This window comes from Myotis myotis, unplaced genomic scaffold (assembly GCF_014108235.1).
Source record: "Myotis myotis isolate mMyoMyo1 unplaced genomic scaffold, mMyoMyo1.p scaffold_m19_p_2, whole genome shotgun sequence".
NCBI lineage: Eukaryota > Metazoa > Chordata > Mammalia > Chiroptera > Vespertilionidae > Myotis > Myotis myotis.
In genome coordinates, this window is record NW_023416324.1 from 63,897,039 (window position 1) to 63,919,018 (window position 21,980).

General features: G+C 43.4%; 1 protein-coding gene and 1 long non-coding RNA gene across 2 annotated transcripts in view; one reads left to right on the forward strand and one right to left on the reverse strand.

Annotated features, from left to right (window-relative positions):
• The window catches only part of LOC118676537 (calcium-activated chloride channel regulator 4-like), a 44,636-nt gene extending 43,322 nt beyond the window's left edge, over positions 1–1,314 (forward strand). Inside the window, exon 14 of the mRNA XM_036350640.1 lies at positions 660–1,314. Coding sequence (XP_036206533.1) covers positions 660–1,075 — 416 coding nt within the window. The 3' untranslated portion in view covers positions 1,076–1,314. The remainder of the gene's footprint in view (positions 1–659) is intronic.
• Positions 1–21,980, reverse strand: part of LOC118676538 — a 79,520-nt gene that overhangs the window by 47,940 nt on the left and 9,600 nt on the right. Inside the window, exon 2 of the long non-coding RNA XR_004974147.1 lies at positions 18,636–18,732. This is a non-coding gene — a long non-coding RNA (uncharacterized LOC118676538). The remainder of the gene's footprint in view (positions 1–18,635; positions 18,733–21,980) is intronic.

Below are 21,980 nucleotides of genomic sequence, written 5' to 3' on the forward strand. Positions count from 1 at the left end.
CTCAGACTGGCCTACACCCTCTCCAATCTGGGACCACTTGGGGGATGTCCAACTGCCAGTTTAGGCCCAATCCTGCAAGTAGTCAGACATCCCTCTCACAATCCAGGACTGCTGGCTCCTAACCACTCGCCTGCCTGCCTGCCTGATTGCCCCTAACCACCTCTGCCTGCCAGCCTGATTGCCCCCTAACTGCTCCCCTGGCAGCCTGATCGCCCCCAACTGCCCTCCTTTGCCAGCCTGATCGCCCCAACTTCCTTTCCCTGCCGGCCTGATCACCCCCTAACTGCCTGCTCCCCTGCTGGCCTGATCGACCCTAACCACCTCTGCCTCAGCCCCTGCCACCATGGCTTTGTCCAGAAGAAAGTCAGATGTCCAGAAGATGTCTAGTTGACCTGGTCTAATTAGCATATTACCTTTTTATTAGTATAGATATTCTAAATCAATCAAATATAACACATTTTAACTGGTCCCATTTTTAAACAAAAAAAGGTAGTAATGGCAGTTTAAAAATAAGAATTCAGCTTATATTGAAAATTATTAAAGCTTTGGATATGAGTATAAACATGGAATAACTAACAATATTTTGAGGAGAATGAATAAAAAGGAATTTAACATGGTATGATCTAGTTTCTAAACTATATGTACTTTTCTTTTTTTAGTTAAACAGTATATCATAAGAATAAGTGGAAGTATCCTGGATCTAAGAGACAAGTTTGATGATGCTCTGCAAGTAAACACTACTGATCTGCTACCAAATGAGGCCAACTCCAAGGAAACCTTTACATTTAAACCAGGAAATATCTCAGAAGAAAATGCAACCCACATATTCATTGCCATTCGAAGTGTGGATAATAGCAATTTGAGATCAAAAGTATCCAACATTGCACAAGTAGCTTTGTTTATTCCTCAAGGAGATACTGATGAAATCCATCCAAATCCTAATCATGGAATTAGCATTTCTTCTTTGGTGCTGTTAGTGGTTGGATGCGTGGTCCTTGTTAGTATTATTTTAAGTGTCACTATTTGTATCTTAAACAAGAAAAAAATTCCAAACCAACCTAGAACAGCGTTTTAAAAACACATCAACAACAAAAGTGAAGGATATTTCTGAATTTTTAAATTCATCTTGTGTGATCATGAACTCCTAAAAATAACTTCAGAAGTTCTAGAAGGGATACTTAACTATAAACACTCAGGAGTATTTGAAAAATTGTAAGTCAATGCTAAAGTTATTAACTTTGTTTACTCATTATTTTGTTTATCAGAAAACGTGATGAATAATAACATTTTTTACATTCATGCCAGGTTGTTTGTTATTTGATACAACAGCTGTCTAGAATAATACTTCAAACTTCATGAAAAAGTTAAAATTGTCTATGTGAATAGTCAAATACAAGTGTAAGAAAGCAAATAAACTATATTTGAGTAAAAATGAATTTAGTCTTGGAAGTTTTAAGTGTAAATTGATGTTATTGTATTTGCCCAAAGTTTCCAATTATATTCTACTATATACAATATAAGTATAATGGCATGTTTACTGCCATTCACTGACATGAAGGAATCTAGCAAAAAAATCAGTTACTACGTGTCAAACCATAGTCTCCCTTATTTTAGTTCAATATAATCATATATACTTCAAATAAAGAAAGAAAACTAAATTTTAAAAAATATCTAATTATCACTGCATCATAGCCTAAGATTAACAACCATAGTGATGAATAAGATCAATTAAAGAGAGAAAGTAGGTTGGGATGAGCAGGTTCACATGGTAGGCCATGGCCAACCCTGCCAGAAATCCTAAAGATGCAAACAAAATGAAACATAGAGCATATAACCATGGGCCTATTATGGTACTGAAAGAATTTTCATCCAGGGAGTAGGAGGACTTAGGAGTCCAAGTTTACAAGCATATGGTTACCTTGTTCCTCCAAATGATGGCTTTTTCACTTTGCAAAGAGTTTTGCCACCAGAACAGGCACGAAGATCAGCAGCGTCACTTGTATCCTTGTCTACTGTAGCCTTGGCAGGAATTATTTATAGGTTTGGAAGTAAAGCAAAATGAAAGCCATATAAACTGAGACCTGGGGTCACTTTTAACCATCTTTAGACATAGAACAAACTTTTTGACCTGACATATTTAATTTGGTATAATTAGCAGGGCTGACAAAAAGGGCCTTGTGGTTTAAATTGAAGGTAGTAAAGCAAAGAAAGAGGAAATAAGTGGGAGACCTCTAATTACTGGATAGTTTGAATTACTCTCAAAGCAATCTTTGGAAAAGAAGCTGTGCAGTAGGGCACTGAGACACAGTGCTGATGAAGCAGAAGGTCTATTAGCACTTAAGTTCCTTTAGTGGGCTGGCACCTACTCAGCCAGTGCTAATGGTTATGGATGCACAGGTGAACCTGAAGAAAATGTAGAAAAGGGGTAAGTGTAGGACACCTGGACCTTTACTGAGAGGGGACTAAAAGCCTGAAATTTTGTGTTGGAAACAGAAATAATACACAACAGCTAGACTTTCCTTGTGTCCTTCCCACCCACCCACCCCACAGCTCTAGCAAAGCCTTCCAGCCTGGTTATTATTACCCTCCCATATGCTCTGGTGCAATAACTATGCTCTGGTGAGTCTCAGTAGTGGGCTCTCCCCTTCCAGATCAGGCGTTGGTTTAGATCTATCTCCAGGACTGCATCCAGTAGCTAATTGTGAATTAGTAAGATTCAGAAAAATAACAATGACTATCATTGTTGTAGCCCCTGTTCAACTAAGACTCCACGTTCAAAAACCAATAAGACTTTTAAGACAGCAACAGCAAAGTATTAAACCCAGTACAGGCACCTTCTAAGCACAGGATTCTGGACAAATGCATGGATCATGCCCACTAAGCCACCCTCTTTCACTATGGCACAGGATCTCTCATTGCTAGGATGTGAGGTACATTTCAATTCCAGGAAAACCCCTTGCCACCACCCTACACTTCTAATTTCTACAGTCACATGGATGATACATGTTCATCCTTCAGTTCTTAGAAGAGGTGTCACTCTTTTGGGAAGCTTACTTAACTCCTCCAGTCCCCCTCTGACCAGGTTAAATTTCTTTCACAATGCTGCTGGTGGAAATGGGATCCTTTTATGGGATTGCTAAAAAAGCATTTCAGGAGACTCACACATGGGAGGTTGAGGTTTCATGGTAAGATTCATTGTAGAAGCTAAACCAAAGGACTACACCTGGGTTCCCAGTGTCTCATCTCTGTTCCACCACGGACAAAGTTCATCCTTGTCTTCATCAGGCCCAGAAATAGGGCCAGTTTCCAGACATTTTACGCCCAAAATAAATCCAAGCTTACACAGTCAATTAACATTTGACAAAGGAAACAAGAACAAACAATGGAATAAAGACAGTCTAGTCAATAAACAGTATTGGGAAAACTTGACAAATACATGTAAAAAAAAACCTATATCACTTTCTTACCTTCTTATACAAGAACAAACTGAAAATGGATTAAAGACTTAACTGCATAATTAATAGAGATATAACTAGAAAAGGCAGACATGCTCATGAAGGTTGATGGAAAAGAGCATTGAATACACCACTTTATTGTATACAGTGTTTCATGTGCTTATATCAGGCAGAAGTAACCCAGTCTAAGGGTCATAGAAAGTCTCTCTGAGAATGTAAAATTTTATCTAAAACTTAAGGGATGAGTAGAAAATCACCAAGAGGTTAGAAAGTAGTCGCCCAGGCAAAGGAAATAGTATGTGCAAAATATCTGGGAGAAAAGCTTCAGGCCATTGAGAAACAAAAAGACTAGTCTGATCAGAGTGGAAGACAAGGATAAAGAATTAATATGTGGGTTTTAGTGGGGTGGGGACCTTGCAAGCCTCACTAAGGATTCTGAACTTTATCACAAAGTGGTCCAATCATAACTTGTTTCCAAAAGCTCACTAGGTGGTTTAACATATCATTAAAAGTGTCTGTGGGGACACAGAAATGGGAAAGATCAACTGACTTGGTAGCCTTCCCAGAGAAGAAACATTTGAGTTGAGCATTGAAACATTTGAGTTGAGCTTTGAAACATTCATGAGATTCTACCAGGCAGCAAAAGAGAAAGGGCTTTGCAAAAAGAGGGAACAATGACAAAGGCACCAGCATATAAAAAGAGCTGGGCATGCTGGGGAACCGGAAGCAACTATACAGTACTATGGTAGAAAGTGGAGAGAGGACAGTGGAAAATAAACCTAACAGGCACATCCATAACATTTTTATGTATAAATGGTACAATATGGAACAAATGCCATATGTTTAAATATTTAAAAGTTAAAATCATGCTAACAAATTATATGAAATTTGTTCTCCCTACATACTGTCATATTCAAAAGATGGTGAATGAGAGTCTGTATAGTGTAGGTAAATACGGTAAATTTACTTTCATATAGGCCTTTATTTACACTTAACAGTCTAAATGTTATTATATCTTAATGGGAGACTTGCCAAGTCATACAGTTCTAATGCAAAAGTTCATCAACTTTATGACTAAGAAAATTACATAAATCTCCTCAGATCACAATGACTAAGAGTCACCACCAGGTTCTACAGCTAGTTGTTTTTTGTTGGTGGTCGTTTTTTTTTTTTCAAGTAATTCCAGTAATCACTGCATATCTGACATGAATATTTGGATACAGATGTGAAATACTGAAAAGTTTGTGAAACTGTTTATTAAATGTAAAACTAAAAACTGCTCTTGAGTGAGGTTAGCCCCACTAGAATTTTATAGAGTCTTGCAAGATATCTAAACAAATTATATACCATGAAAATCCAATTATTTCATTTTTTTATAACAAAGTCTAACAATATCATGGTTTCTTTCGTCACTTCTGTTGATTCTTCCTCAAATTCTCTCATATCTACCTTTCGTTTTCTTTGTTTATTACTCTAGTTCATTTACACCTCACTAATTACAATAAACTCATGTCTGATGTTTCTGTTGCCTAATTCTCCACGTCTATATTGAAGCTCATATATCTTTCCTAAAACATAATTTTTATCATGTCACATCTCTGCTGAAAATCAGCAAGCTTCCCCTTTCCATATGATAAAATTCAAACTCCTCACTAAATGTCCATCTTATCTACCTCCTTTCCCTCCTTGTACTATTTTCATAGCACAAAATTAGGTATCCATCTTTCAAGCCTGTATTTCAGTCATATCTTCTTACCTTATCCCTGAGTCTAAATTCATCTCTCTCCCTTCTTTGAATACTATCTGAATCACACATTTTAGCATTTAAATATACAACATATGGGGGTGATATGTACATACAGTATATTAGAATTTAGAAAGTTGTATGTACAAAAAGTATAAAAGAACTAAATTGCAGAGAGAAACACTTCTTGCTTCAGGCAGAGGGACTGTGCTGAGGAAAGGCGAATCCACCAGAGCCTTTTTATTTTTTTAAATATATGTTATTGATTTTTTGCAGAGAGTAAGAGAGAGGGATAGAGAGTTAGAAACATTGGATGAGAGAGAAACATCAATCAGCTGCCTCCTGCACGACCCCTACTGGAGATGTGCCAGCAACAAAGGTACATGCCCTTGACTGGAATCGAACCTGGGACCCTTCAGTCCGCAGGCCGACACTCTATCCACTGAGCCAACCTGGTCAGGGCAACCACCAAAGTGTGTGTCATAGTGACCATTGATTCCCAGTCTTTGTGCTGTTAGGGTCAATTTGCATGTTACCTTTTCTATATATAGGATAGAGGGCTGGTGCATAGTGGAGGCTGGCTGGTTTGCCCTGAAGGGTGTCCTGGATCAGGGTGGGGGTCCCACTGGGGTGCCTGGCCAGCCTGGGTGATGGGCTGATGGGTGTTTGCAGGGTGGTCACACCCCCTTCAGGGTGGGGGTCCCCACTGGGGTGCCTGGTCATCCTGGGTGAGGGGCTGATGGCTGTTTGCAGGCTGGTCAAGTCATCCCCCCAAGTGGGGACCATTACCCCATGGAGGTTTGGCCAGCCTGGGTGAAAGGGGCTGAGGGTCGTTTTCAGGCTGACCAAGCCCCACGATGGAAGCTCCCATCCTCTCCTTTTTTTCTTTTTTCTTTTGTATTCTGGGATTTATTTACCTTCTATAATTGAAACTTTGTAGCTTTGAGAGGAGCTCAGAGACAGCCAGGGTGGGTGGGAGGGAAGCCTCCTGCTCAATCCTGCTCCGTGGCCACGGCCTGCTGAAAGCAGGTATCTGGGGTTTATTTATCTTCTATAATTGAAACTTTGTTGCTTTGAGTGGAGCTCAGAGCTGCCCATGGCAGGGGGGAAGCTTGGCTTCCTCCATCGTTGGGGCAACCAAGCTTCCTACTTGCTCCAGCTCCATGGCTGCCGGCCAACATCTTGGTTGGTTAATTTGCATATAGTTGCTCTGATTGGCTGGTGGGTGTGGCTTAAAGCATAGCGAATGTATAGTCAATTAGCATGTTTGTCTTTTATTAGTGTAGATAGGCATAGAAATGTATTTTATGTGCATAAAGTTATGAATCATTGGTGATTAAAGTCACAGTGGTGGGAGATGAGGTGGGAAAAGTAGGTTCCTGCCAAGTGTGAAGGGAAAGAGATTGAGTAGTGAACTTTTTTTTGTGCCAAGGGCTCTACTAATGCCTTACATGTATTATGTTATGTAATGCAATTCAGTTCGTTCAACATTCATCAGCTGCCTATTATATTCCAGGCCTATGCTAGGTCTTGAATACAAAAAGATGAGTAAAATCTGGCCTTTTTCCTATAGGCAATAAAAAACATTTGACAATTTTATCTTTAAATCAGGGGGCATATATAATCAGAACTATGCTTGAAAAGGGGGACTTTGAGGACCACATGAAGGACTGACAAAGGTGGGAGAGTCTAGGAGTGTGATAGATGGAGGAGGAAAGAGAAGAAAAGGAAAAAGGAGCCAAACAGACTTAGCACTATAGTAGTCCCCATCAAGAACTAATCACAGACACTAGTGTCTCCAACAAAAAGTATTCAGATGAAAGACTTTTTAAATTCTCCATTTCAGCCTGGCCAGTGTAGCTTTCAGTGGCTGAGCTTCAACCCATGCACCAAGAGGTCACCAGTTCAACTCCGTGTCAGGGCATGTTCCTGGATTTCAGGCTCGATCCCCAGTAGGGGGTGTGCAGGAGGCAGCCAATTTGTGAAAAGCCATGTCCCATGTGGCTTAGGGTTCAGGATCTGAAGAAGGGCCTCATGCAAATTATGAGACTAGATAAGAAATATGAATTTGGAAACAGGGGCCAGGGGGGAGTCTTTCTGAAGAAGAAAGACTTCGCTGGTGTCCAGGACCTGCCAACCTTTCATTCAATTTTAGATACACATATTGCCCTTAGTCAGGCAGGCAATTCTGATAGCAGACAATCTTAAAGGTCAGTAAATATTAGTAAAGATTTACTTTGAGACTGTTTGGTCAGGAAATTGATTGAGCCAACATTGTCTCGACTAAACAATCAGTGCATAGCTTTGGCTCTTGCCAGAGTTCAAGGTCCACCAGCATTCCAGGTTCCTTGTTTACACTTTCCTGATAACATAGACAATTGGTAGCTTCCAACACCAATTGATGTTTCTGTCTCACTCCCTACCCTTCCCTCTTTCTCTAAAACTCAATAAAATATATATACTTTTAAAAATTTCTCCATTTCATTAGCATAATAAGTTAAAGCTGTGAACTAATTTTACTCATCTCTGATTCAAAACAAAATAGGAGATTGTTTCTGCATATACCCCAATTTTATTTCTTTATTTATAGATGTTCCTTGTTTCCAAACAGGCCTTGAGGTACTTTATAGATACATACAATAAACATAAAAAATTACTTAAAAAGGAAGTGGAGTGAAGTAAATATATAATGAAAACTAAAGGAAGGTTCAGCACATTCAGGTCTAATATAATGTTCTGTACAATTGCTACAGCTTTGTCACACATTTCATTTTGAGCTTCCCAGCTGGCATAACAAAGGAGACAAAAAGAGTAACAAGATTAATTACAATAAAAAACAAACCTGAGGCTCAGGAGAATGGCTTTTTCTAGTTGAGACCCATGAGAAGTTTCATCTATAGATCCTCAATAAATTAGGGTACTGTGATGTTAAAGACTGTAGCCTGAGCAATATCCAGACAATACGCACAAGTGGAATATAGCACACTGATCGCAAAGTCCTTCACCATAACCACACTTCACTGCAGGGTTACAATGGAGTGACACCCCAGCACTGTTCAAAAAAGACAGTTATAAAGGGGCTCAAACAATGCAAGTAACTCTTAAGTTTGCTCCAAAGATAAAATTTGTAGTTAGTGGATTACATGTACTTCAGGCCATTTTCTATGACTAGTTTTGTTTTTTTTTTAAATGTATATATCTATATCCTATCTAATAAAAGAGAAACATGGTAATTAGCCATACATCTGCTACCCTTCCCATTGGCTAATCAGGGTGATATGCAAATTAACTGCCAGCCAAGATGGCGGCCGGCAGCCAGGCAGCTTGAAACTAACATGAGGCTTGCTTGCTTCAGTGATGGAGGACTCCAATGTTCCCCGCCTGCCTTGCCAGCCTCTGAGCTTGCAGTTTGAAACATTACTACAAATATAGAAGCTAAACAAAACCCCAGAAACCTGCTTTCAGTGAGCCGGGATCTCAGAGCTGGAGTTGATACAGTGTTTCAATTATAGAACCCAAACAAACCAGATTCCTGCTTTCAGCAGCAGAGGCCTCAGAGCTGGAGCCAGAGCTAAAGCTGGCCCAGAATAAAAAAGAAAAAGAAAAAAAGGAGCAGTTGGGAGCTTCAGTCACCCGCCAGCCTGAAAACAGCCCTCAGCCCCTCACCCAGACTGGCCAGGCACCCCAGTGGGGACCCCCACCCTGAAGTGTGTATGACCAGCTGCAATCAACCCTCAGCCCCTCACCCAGACTGGCCAGGCACCCCAGTTGGGACCCCCACCCTGATCCAGGACACCTTTCAAGGCAAATCAGCCAGCCCCCACCCATGCACCAGACCTCTATCCTATATAGTAAAAGGGTAATATGCCTCCCGGCACCGGGATCAGCGTGACAGGGAGCAGCGCCCAAACCCCCTGATCACCCTGTGTCTCTGTGTGTGAGAGGGGGCGGGGCCACAACCTCCCTATCTGCCCTGCTCTGTTCGTGACAGGGGAAGGCACCCCAACCCGCTGATCAGCCCTGCTCTGTGCCTGATAGGGGGGAGCTCCCCAACCCCCTGATCACCCTGCAGCTCTGTGTGTGACAGGGTGCGGCACCCCAACCCCCCCACACACACACTGGCCCTGCTCTGTGTGTGACGGGGTAGAGCCATAACCTCCCCATTGGCTCTGCCCTGAGTGTGAGAGTGGCGGCACCCCAAACCCCTGATCGGCCCTGCTCCGTGGGTGATAGAGGACGACGCCCCAACCACCCCCGCCCACGGGCCCTGCTCTGTGTGTGATGGGATAAAGCCATAACCTTCCCATCAGCCCTGCCCTGAGTGTGACAGTGGTGGCGCCCCAACCCCCTGATCAGCCCTGCTCTGTGGATGATAGAGGGAGTCGCCCCAACCCCCTGATCTACCCTGCTCTGTGTGTGACAGGGGGTGGTGCCCCAACTCCCCTATCGGACCTACTCTGTGAGTGACAGGGGGGAGCTCCTCAACCTCCTGATAGGCCCTGCTCTGTGCGTGACAGGGTACAGAGCCCCAACCCCCCTGATGGGCCCTGCTCTGTGAGTGACAGGGGGAAGTGCCCCAACTCTCTGATTGGCCCTGCTCTGTGCGTGACAGGGGGTGCCCCACAACCTCCCCATCGACCCTGCCTTGAGTGTTACAGGGGGCGGTGCCCCAACCCCCCATTCGGCCCTACCCTGAGCGTGACTGATGGTGGCATCACAACCTCCCGATACACCCTGTTCTGTGCATGACAGGGGGCGGCGCCCCAACTCCCTAATCAGCCCTGCTCTGAGCCCACCAGGGGCTGCACCTAGGGATTGGGCCTGCCCTCTGCCATCCAGGAGCAGGCCTAAGCCAGCAGGGTGTTATCTCCCGAGGGGTCCCAGACTGCGAGAGGGCACAGGCCGGGCTGAGGGATGCCCTCTCCCCACCGAGTGCACAAATTTTTGTGCACCTGGCCTCTAGTATATATATAAAGGGCTAAGCAACCAGCTGACTGGCCAACCGGCTGGTAGGTATGACATGCATTGACCATCAGGGGGCAGATGCTCAACGCAGGAGGTGCCAAGGGACAGCAACTTTGCAGAGTGCCCTCTTGCACTCCAAGACCTCTTGGGAATGTCGAACTGCTGGTTTTGGCCCAACCCTCGCAGGCCAGGCCAAGGGACCTCACCTGCTGGAGGGACCCTGCTCACTTTACAGATGCCCTTCGAGCCCTGGTACAGCCCCAGGTGTGGCTGGCCAGGGACGGACTGAGAGAGGTTGGTTCCAGGGCATGTCCAGCCTGACTCACCAAGTCCCACACCGCTGGCCACCTTTTAATTAATTACCTTTCAATGTGCACGAATCTGTGCACCAGGCCTCTAGTCCTATCTAATAAAAGAGAAACATGGTAATTAGCCGCATGTCCGCTACCCTTTCCATTGGCTAATCAGGGTGATATGCAAATTAACTGCCAGCCAAGATGGCAGTTAATCGCCAACAAAGATGGCGGTTAATTTGCAAAAGTAGGCACAATGCTGGGAGGTGAAATGGGAAGGAGGGAAGACGCCGCCTGCCGCTGACTGCAATCAGAAACCCAGGTGGCAGCCAAGAGCCAGAGAACAGAGCTGCCTTTGCTCGGAGTAGCCAGGCCGCCTTTGCTGGCTTCTGTGATAGGAGAACCTGGCTGCCTTTGCTGGCCCTGGGCCAGTAATCAGAGAAGCCGGGTGGGGCAGGGAAGAGGCAGATGTCTGCCTCTTCCCTGCCCCGCCTGGCTTCTCAGATCACTGATCACCAGGGATGGGAGAACACCCAGAGGCAGGGCCAGAGACCAGGCTGCATAGCTGCCTGGGGACACCATCTGGACCCCAGGGGCGATGCAGCCAGGCCCCAGCAGGAGACCCAGGCACCCGGGCTGCGTTGCAGCTGGGGCATGCGATCCGGTGCCCAGGCTGAGGAGACCCAGGGCCTGGGGCTGCCTCGCAGCTGGGGCACGCGATCCGGTCCCCGGTGGGTGACGCAACCAGGCTCCAGAAGGAGACCCAGGCACCAGGGCTGCATCGCTGCTGGGACACGCGATCAGGTGCCTGGGCTGAGGAGACCCAGAAGGAGACCCAGGGGCCTCCCAAGAGGAGAGTCTCCATGGTCAGATGGCGTGGTGTCGGGACAGGAATAAAGACCTGAGGTTACTCAGATGCCTGGCCACAGGGTTAGACCAGCCAGCAGGGCCTTTCAGTTGGGACTGGGGTGGAGGTGGGACGAGGGAGGCAAGCTGGAAATAGAGTACAACTCCCAGGAGGCTTAGCAGCCAGGCCTGGGTGCCTGGCTGTGAAATCGGATGGGCTGTAGTTTTGCAAGCCACTTTAAACTAGAGGCTTGCAAGGTTGGAAGTTCTGCGCTGGGAGCCAGGGAGAAATGGAGCTGGAGCAGAGAGAGGGGTCCATGGCAGCCGTGGGCTTTGAGGAGTTCTCAGCACCTCCCGGCTGGGAGCTGGCGCTGCCTCCGCTGAAGGTGGTCACATCCTGGAGAACGAACATGAGACCCAAGTAGAGTTCGTGTCTGGGGGTCTGGGCAGCTCCAGCCTCCAGGAGTGAGATGAAGAGGAGGAGGCAGCCTGAGGCCGGCAACTGCAGCGCCCACGGGAACTCAATCCCAGGAAGTACCAGGCGCTGGGTCGGCGCTGCAGGGAGATCGAGCAGGTGAACGAGTGGGTCCTGAATAGGTTCCATCAGATACAGAGGATAACACGGAGACTCCAGCAGGAGCAGAGGTTCCTCATGAGGGTGCTGGACTCCTACAGCAACAACTACCAGGCCAGCCAGTTCACCATCTTACTGGAGGACGAGGGCAGCCAGGGCACAGACGCCCCCACCCCAGGCAATGCTGAGAACGAGCCTCTGGAGAAAGAGGGGCTGTCCCCGCCCAGGAGGACGCCAGCGCCCACAGAAGCCAGCAGCCCGGCCCCAGGCGAGGGTCCCAGCGGTTGGAAGAGGTGGCGAGTGCCACCGGAACGGGGCTGGGCAGGAGTCCCGCTGACTCCGGAGCTGGCCCCATGCAGATAAAGGTGGAGGAAGACTTTGGCTTCAAAGTGGTGGAGGCTCTGGACTCAAGTTGGGTTTCTCGGGGGCCAGACAAGTAGCTGCCCTACCCCACCCTAGCCAGCTCCCCCTTTGACTGACCCCCCAATAAACGGACCCCATGCTCTCCTCAGCAAAAAAAAAGCGTATAGAGGCATGCTTATAGGATCAAATAGTATAAATATAGATGTAACAGGATAATAAAAAAAGAACCTGGCTATGATGATCACCTGAACGCTGCCTCTGTGTCATTCCTTCTTCACTGACTCCGTCCACACCTTTGGGAACCCCTGGACCTGCTGAGGCAGGACCCCAACATTCCTCTTCTTATAAGGACTTCAGTGAGATGGGCTAAGGGTCCTACTGGAACTGCCTCAATTTAATGTAATCCCCTCTTTAAAGATCTTCTCTCCATATACAGGTACATTCTGAGGTTCTGGGGATTAGGATTTTAACATACATTTTGTTGATTACCCAAATCAGCCCTTAACAACCAACATGTTTCAGAAAGTAGATTCCTACAGGGTTATTTACCAAACATTCAGAAGTATTTTTAAAAGAGCTAAGCCCCTCGCCCACTGCACGGGTCCCTCCCAGCGAAGAGCGAAGGCCTGGGTTCCAGGCACCGGAGGAAAACTGGTGCCAGCAGCCAGGGGAAGGGGCCCCAGATTGCGAGAGGGCACAGGCCGGGCTGAGGGACCCACCCGAGTGCACAAATTTTTGTGCACCGGGCCTCTAGTTTATTATAATAATGGAACACCAGAAAGTTCTGAGGCTAGGAAGACACTGATATCCTAAAATGCAGTATTGTTTGTTGAGGGCACATCCAGGTGGTGTGCCAACAAATGGACAAAGGGTCAGATTAAAACCTTCTTCTGAAAGTTACCAAACTAGAAGCACATGCCTGAATAGAAAGCCAGTCACCTGCCCCGTGTGAATAAAGGAGTCTGAGGCCCCAAATTCAGCCCCATGAATATGGCCGCCATGAGTTTTGCCTTGAAAATGTCTAAGTCAGAGAGAATGCAGGGGAGGGTGGGTGGGTGGGAGGTAATCAACCAAAGACCTTGTATGTATATATGCATAATCTATGGACATAGATAATTAGGTAGTGAAAACCTGGGGCAAGGGGAGGGGCTGGGCTAAAGGGGTTAAGGGGGGGGGGGGGGAAGGGGACATATGTAATACTTTCAACAGTAAAGATTTTGAAAATAATAAAATAAAATAAAATAAAATTTCTAAGTCACTCATTGAGATTTTTAATTTCCATTTGGGTAAACTCAGTGGAATGTACCTTGGGATATCATGAGGAACTGCACAGGGATATATAATGTTACTTCAGAGAAATGAGGTAAATGTCAGTATACAGATAAGACAGAAAGTAGATAATAGCAAAGGAAACATTCTTATGTACTCTGGGTTAAAGGCCAGCTTGTTGCAAAGTGAAAATGGGTTGTTACATATGATAAAATAAACCAACGTTTTGCTTTAAGCCATCATTACTGCACAATGACCTTAGTTTTTTTTTAGTGTCTGATAGGTCACTTAAGTAAATGGGTAAATCTGGTGAATAGATCCTATGCATTGGTAACTTAAAATTTTCAAATTAAAGCTTCTCTCCTACCTAGGCTTTCTCTTCTGGAAACACAGCTTTATCCTCCTTCCTCTGAGAATGTCTTCTCTGCCTCCTTTACTTAACTGAGCCTGAACTTTGTTCGTTTGATAATCCTCACCAAAGGGTTTTTGTTTTTTTTCATTGATTTTTAGAGAGAGTGCAAGGGAGGGGGAGAAACAGAGAAAGCGAAACATCAATGTGAGAGAAACACATCGATTGGTTGTTTCTTGCACGCACCTCGACAGGGGCTGGGGATGGAGCCTGCAACCAAGGTACATGCTCTTGACTGGAATCAAACCTGGACCCTTCAGTCCACAGGCCAACACTCTATCCACTGAGCCAACCCAGCCACGGCTGAACTTTTATTTGAAGACTCCCTTTCTTCTAGAAGAGTCTGCTGGGGAGAAGTATTCTCTAAGTTCTCCTCTGCAACTTCCAAACGAGGCATACTCCTATGGTCTCATGGCTTTGTTGGTGTTGTTTTCAACGCTTCTATCCTATACCATGCCATCCTTCATCCCTCTCTTCACTGTCATCTACCAATCTCACCCAAGACAGGCACCTGAGTCACAACACTCCTCCCCACGTAATCTCCTACAGTCACTCTACCTGGTGTCAGAACCTATATGAATAACTTTATCAATATCTTAATTTTAAAAGTTCATGATATTCACCCCATCTACACTAGACTTCATCAAACTATTGGACTTCATCATGAAAGGGCCTTTTGTAAATAAAAAGCGGGAGAATATTAGCAACTCCACATGGTTTGACCTTAATACCTCCAAGGCATACTACAATCTAGACATAGCAATGACCTAAAATCGCTCCCCCAATGAAATCTTAAAATCCAGTATCTTACTCTGGCCACAACCTCTCCTCTGAGTTGTTCACTTACTACCCCAGCGAACTGGTTTTTTTAATTTCATGGTGACCTCTCATCATTTGATTGACTCTTTTTACCCTGTCCATAATCGCCTCCTCTATAGAGCCCCTACATATCTTAGTGTGTCATTTCAAGTCCCTTCAATTGTCCAATAAACTTGTCTTCTCATGACACCTGTCCAAAACACCCATAGCTTTGCATTAAGCGTACTGTCTATGTACTTGAGGTAATTATTTATCTAGTCAGCCAAAATTTTAAGTATCCACATAGTACTGCAAGTGCTGTGTTAGATGCCAAGGACACAATGGGTAAAGAAGCCAGGTACGGATTCCACTCTCAAGGAGTTTATAGCCAGTTGACCTATAAACAAGCAAGCAGGCAATTAACAATGCAAGTAGGCACTATTGTATGAGAAGCATCTATTTCAAGAGTCCAGGGTTTGGGAGGCTTTTACATGTGGTGTCTGCCAGAGAAGTGAGGATTCCACTTTCATGATGTCTGGCTATAATTATAAAACAAGGAGGTGAAACCAAGTGGGAGAAACCTCAGAAGGAAGGTAGGGGAGGGTGGGGGTAAGGGGGAGAGATCAACCAAGGGACTTGTATGCATGCATAAAAGCCCAACCAATGGACACAGACAACAGGGGGATGAGAGCATGAGTAGGAGGGGGGTAGTTATGGGGGGATGAGGTCACATATGTAATACCTTAATCAATAAAGAAATTAAAGATTGGAGAGAAAAAAAACTCCATCTCTGCATCTTACATGCCGGGCAAATTCTACTGCCAAACGTCCTCTGGAATGATCCTAGAGATCTAATTCTTTCCATTCGCTCAGTGATAATTGGTGATATCAACAGCAGCAAAAGAATGAGAGAGAGAGAGAGAGAGAGAGAGAGAGAGAGAGAGAGAGAGAGAATATAAGCACTGTGCTTTTAAAACTATACTTTAAAAAACTACTAGACATATCGGGGGGAGGGGGAGGAAGGGCATGTGCTGGGGGTTGGGGGTGGCTGGGGAGAGGTCAATGGGGGCGGGAGAAGGAGACTTATGTAATACATTAAACCAGTGGTTCTCAATCTTCTGGCCCTTTAAATACAGTTCCTCATGTTGTGACCCAACCATAAAATTATTTTCGTTGCTACTTCATAACTGTAATGTTGCTACTGTTATGAATCATAATGTAAATATCTGATATGCAGGATGGTCTTAGGTGATCCCTGTGAAAGGGTCGTTCGACCGCCAAAGGGATCGTGACCCACAGGTTGAGAACCGCTGCATTAAACAATAAAGAACTTAAATTAAAAATCTATCTATATAAAACCCTAATATGAAAATCGATGGAACAGCAGAACAACTAGGGAACAACTGGTTGCTATGATGCACACTGACCACCAGGGGGCAGATGCTCAACGCAGGAGCTGCCCCCAGCCCGCAGGCCCTGACCAGTGGCAGCGGGGGTGGGGCCAGCAAGCAGGTGGCACAAGGCCAGCCAAGGTGGGTGCAAGCGGGGCTCCTAATCACCCCGCCGGTCGCCCCACAGATTGGCCCTTATCATCAGCCAGGCCTAAGGATGCTACCCATGCAAAAATTTCATGCACCGGGCCTCTAGTAAATAAATAAAATAAAAAATAAAAAATAAATAATCAACTACCTGACATATGGCCTGAAAGGATTCTACCTACCCCCAAATAATTCTACATGGTTTCAGATTTTTGAAGAAAGGCCAAAATCTTTCCAAAGAATACACTTCCCGACCATGTTTTTCAGAGGGATTCATAAAACAAAGAAAGAGAAGGCAAATCAACAAAACAGTGTTCAAAGAGGTTCACATTACATTTTCACACAAGCCATCAAAGATGACAATCTAGGTAAGAAGTAAATAATGAGGACAGGAAATTCATTGAATTATAAAGCCTAAGCAATGCATAGTTATTGTAATTCAGAAAAATCTTTTTTAACTCAGTTCCTGGCACCCAATTAAAATGTGAAACATGATAAATGGTTCTTCTTAAGCCTATCTTAACTGTCACAGAGATAAATCTTTCCTAAATTTCAAAAATAATTCCAAATGCATTAGGAGAAAAACAAAATGCAGGTGATTAGCTGCAGAAAGGACAGCACAATTCAAACTGCAGAGGGCATGCTGGGCTCATGCGTGATTCAGGCAGGCCCAGGACCCAGCTAATCCTACTCACAGGGCGTGGCTGTGGGACCCAGGGCAGTACTTTAAAGATCCAGGCAACCCATCCAGAGCAAGGCCTTAGTAACTGGGGTCTGTAAAGCAGAACACAATACTGCCACTATCACGATAACCCCACTGACTGGAAGTGAGGAAGAGCTGTAGAGGGGAGAGAGGTGAGCAGTGTTTCAGGACCTTGGCCAAAGGAGAGAATGTGTATTTCGTATCTTTGGGGTGAAATGTTCTGAAGACGTCAATTAGTTCCATCTGATCTAGTGAGTCCTTTAGGATTGCTGTTCCTTTGTTGATTTTTTTTTGTCTAGAAGATTTATCCAGGTGTGTCAATGGGGTATTAAAGTCCCCTACTATGATCGTATTGCTGATGATCTCTTCATTGATAACTTCCAGAGGTTTTTTTTTTTATGTATTTGGGTGCTCCTGTATTGGGTGCATATGTATTTACCAGAGTCATATCCTCTTGTTGTATTGATCTCTTTAGAATTATGAAGTGGCCTTCCTTATCTCTTCTTACGGCCTTCACTTTGAGGTCTATTTTGTCAAATATAAGTATTGCTACCCCAGTATGGTGTTACATTATTATCATTGTTATTTGTGATATTATCTGATACTGATAGTGGCCAACATTTACTGGGTTTTTACTAAGTGCTAGGCACTAAGTGCTCTACACACTCCATGAGAATAAGGAGACCTTCCATGAGAATAAGGAGCCTGTGGGGCAAAGTACAAATAGAGACCCACATACCATAGGTCCAAGTTTGCAAATATTACAAATCAGGTTAACGAGCTGTTAAAATGTGTAATCTCCTATTTTGACAAATATACCCTCATAATGACTTGGAAGGCCAGGTTCCAATTTAAAACTCTTGGACCCCTCCCATATCCTGTTGGAACATGGTGGCTGAGGGACGGATGAGCCATGGAGCACTGTCTTCTTCCTATCCTGCCCAACTCCACTCCTCACCCTCACTCACCCTCAGGTACCTCACCTACACGGGTGTGGCCCCATCAGCCCACATACTACATCAACAGTTGCCCTTTATCCTCTCTGCTGTCTGGGCATTTATGCACCATTGAGCAATCAGCTCTAGGCAGGACTGACCCTGGCATCCAAGTCAGTTCTAGTCTATGCAGGTCATGAAAGGATCATGACTTATCAGGGAATATCAGATGTCAGGTATTTGCTGTGTGTTCTCAAAGGGATGAGAGGTCACTCACTGGGTGGGCACAACCCTTGGACTACGGACTACTCACCCCATAGAAAGAGCATGGGGCCAACTCATTAATTTGAGGGACCAATGCAAAATGAAAATGCAGGACAACCTTGTTCAACAGCATTGAAAATGCTGTGATCAAAGCTACTAAAATATAAAGACTTTTTCCTTTCTTCTATAGTTTTTCTAAGCTTGTCATGGTGTTTTCTATTTGTTCTTTAAAGTTGTTCTCAATAAAGAAAAATTGCTATTTTAAAGTATTCATATGACTTTTTGCCATTCATCTTTATATTGTGCAATGCCAGTTCTAAATGTGAGTATAAGACATTTAACTTGTATATGGAATACACAATTTATATATTTTTATAGCTCATTCTTGCATGTGTATTTCATTCTTGCTAAAGCAGTAAAAACACTGCACAAAACTGACTCAAGTGTTTTTATTTCATGTATTGCTATATGCTACTTACCTTAGGCTCCCTGATAAGGAAGGAAGGGCTGAAGGAAAAATATACTATGGGTTGTCCTCCTTTTCTCTTTTCTTCTCGGTCATCATCTTCAACGTAACTAGTTGGATACAAAGGGAAATAGCATAAGTAATAAAGGATTCGATACAATTTCTGGGGCATTTGTGTTTCTCAGAATGTCACTGCCTTCTTTCTGCATTCAAAGTTCTTGATCAAACTGGAATCACAGCCTCTCTAGGCTGACAGGGAACTGCTTACTCAGCCACAAATGCAGCAGGTTCACTTTGTACTCAGTTCGAGTCTCACTGAACTCCACTACATTGGGTATCTAACCAAATTCTGTAGTCATGAGACATCATGAATGTTATTATATGCAAATGGAGTGGCAAGAAATGGAAGACACACCTATTGCATGCATCTCCTCTACTCAGGAGGAAAAGGAGACATATGTAATGCTTTAAACAATTAAATAAATAAATAAATAAATAAATAAATAAATAAATAAATAAATAAATAAATAAATACATGATGCATTATCCCATCAGACTTCACTTACAAACATCAGCCCAAAGACAAAATCATTAAGAATTTCAAGACAACTACAGCAGAGCAGTAAACCAAACACAGGATCTTTCTGAGTGCAGCGTCGTCTCTAACATAGGTCTCTCATCCATGAAGCCAGGCCTGGGAGAGGCATAGCCAGCAAGGCACCAAACCACAGCCCTCTAAAGGGAAGTCATGTCACCCTAAAAGGCTGTAGAGATGGGCAACTAGACCTCAGAGTGAAGTAATCTGCCTGCAATCTGAAATAAGTAGTATTTACAATGAAGTTATTCAAAATCTTGAGACCAACCTCCATCATGAGAAACTATTCTCCCTCTTGAAACAGAAGCCCAGCTGCATGAACTGGGCCAACACTGTACGAGCCTCAGATGTTCAGGTGTTCTTTTCGCCATGACCAAGAAGTACTTCCAGGTTGACTAACTGGCAGACTGACTCCAGAAACATAGTTGCAATTATGCTAACACTATGTATAAAGCCTTAGCCTGATGAAGAGGGAGGAGGCAAGCAACTTTCTTTAGTAGTAATAGTTGGAATACATAGAATAACAATATCAAGAATACTTATTATTTAGTAGTAGTAATAAGAATAGGTAATATTTATTTAGCACTTACTGTGTGCCAAGTACTAAGAGCTTCTGCTAATTATCTCATTTTTTCCTCACAGAAACTTCATGAGTTTGATAATAGTATTATCTACATTTTACAGATAAGTAAGCTGAGGCAAAGAGTAGTCTAACAAATTGAGTAAAGTCACACAGCTAATCAATGAAAAGTCAGCATTTTTAACACAGGCAGTTCTGCTACTTTGAACCATCTCTCTCTAAACATAAATCTATCCCTATATTAGCGATATCTACTTGAAGGCAGTTGAAACTAAACCAACAGACCCAACAAAATGATCAGTAAATATTTCTAGAGTAATAATACAGGGAACTTTAACAGCATTTTAGTTTAACTGACATAAGTACAACCTCACATTAACCAGTTTTTTCTTGCATGTTAGTTTTCAGAAAAGAATTTCCAAATACTGCCATTATAGGCCCAAGTTTTACCATGTAGCCAACATTCCATATACAGGAAACATTGTATATTTAATTCAATTTCCTGCATACCTTCCTTATCTACACTTACTGTACAGCCAGGAACCAGAAAATTAGGGGAAAACCCTGCTGACTAACAGAACTGTTACAAGGGACTCTTCTCAACATTGCTATTAACTTTTGAATTGAGTGCCAATCAAATTTGCTAACAATGTACACAGTTCATTGCCTATCTTGCTTGCTTTTTTTCTTGTTTTAAGGCTGGATAATGTGTGTATCAAACTTAATGTAGTGTAACCTAGTTGTCTAGTTAGGTTGTTTTGTTCCTCTCTTTTACTACTAGATAGGGTTGCATCTATGTAGAAACTCATGTATCAAATATGCATACTTGGTAGTGAATCAGTGCTTATGAATAACAAGCAGTGACCAAGGTTACCAAGAAGAATAAACACAAGATACTAGGCTCTAGAACTGATTTATTCATTACATTTTCTCATCGGAGAATGGGGGTGTCGTCCATCCCTAATTCTCTGTGTGCTGTGAGCAGTCCCACTGATTGGTAACAACAACAACAATAAAATTCATGTTACTAAATTTAAAAAATATATAGGACATATTTTTACTTTTCTAACTAATAAAGATATCATTAAATGTTAATACTTATAAAGTGTAATAGGATAAATATATCCTCATATACTATCTCATGGATTATACGTGGAAACTGTCTTCCTAGAAAGCAATTGGCAATGTGAAGAGCCATAAATATCTTCAACCCTTGGCACATCAGTTTATGTCCAGATATCTATCATGAGGAAATAACTAAAATTGTCAACAAAGATGTTCAGAACAGCATTATCTGAAAGGTACCCAAACTGGAAATAATCTCAATATCTAACAATTATGATGTATACATGCAATAAAACTCTACTCAGGCATTTAAAATGAGATTTATGAAATATTCAATATCATAAGAAAATGCTTTAAAAATATCCAATTACTAGTTATGGACATTGGGCAAATTACCTACCTGGCTGTCCTACTACTTTCTTATCTGTAATAGAGGATAAAGGCATCACAGGATTGATATGGAGATTAATTTTAAAAATATATGCAGAATGGCTAAAACAGGGCCTGGAACATATGAATCACTAAGTCAATATTATTTATCTCATCACCTTCATTATCTTCATCCTCATTCCAAAATGTCTTTCAATAGAATGCTTATATGTACCCAGTTTTTAAATGTATGCAAAAATAAACAGCATAGTACTCGCAATCAGTACTCGCAATCTCCCATAACCCCATCAAAATGATAACTAAGTACAGAACAACCATTATTCAAGAATTGCCTGAAATCTAGAACAGCAGTACTATAACTGAGGCTATAAGGAAGCAGCCACATCGAGACTGGTAGGAGGGGTGGAGACAAGGAACAGTCTGGTCCCACACCCATGGGCGGTAGTTAAAAGATGGGAGGGTTATTTTGGCTACAGAGGTCCCCCCCTGACAAATCCTAATACCTGGCCGGGTAGCTCAGTTGGTTGAGCATCATCCCATACAGCAAAAGGATTGCAGGTCAATCCCTGGTCAGGGCATGTATTGGAGGCAACCAATTGATGTTTCTCTCACACATCAATATTTCTCTCTCCCCACCCCCTTCCTCTCTCTCTCAAATCAATAAAGACATATCCTTGGTGAGGCTTGAAAAAAAAAAAAGAGAGAGAGAAAGAGAGAGAGAGAGAGAA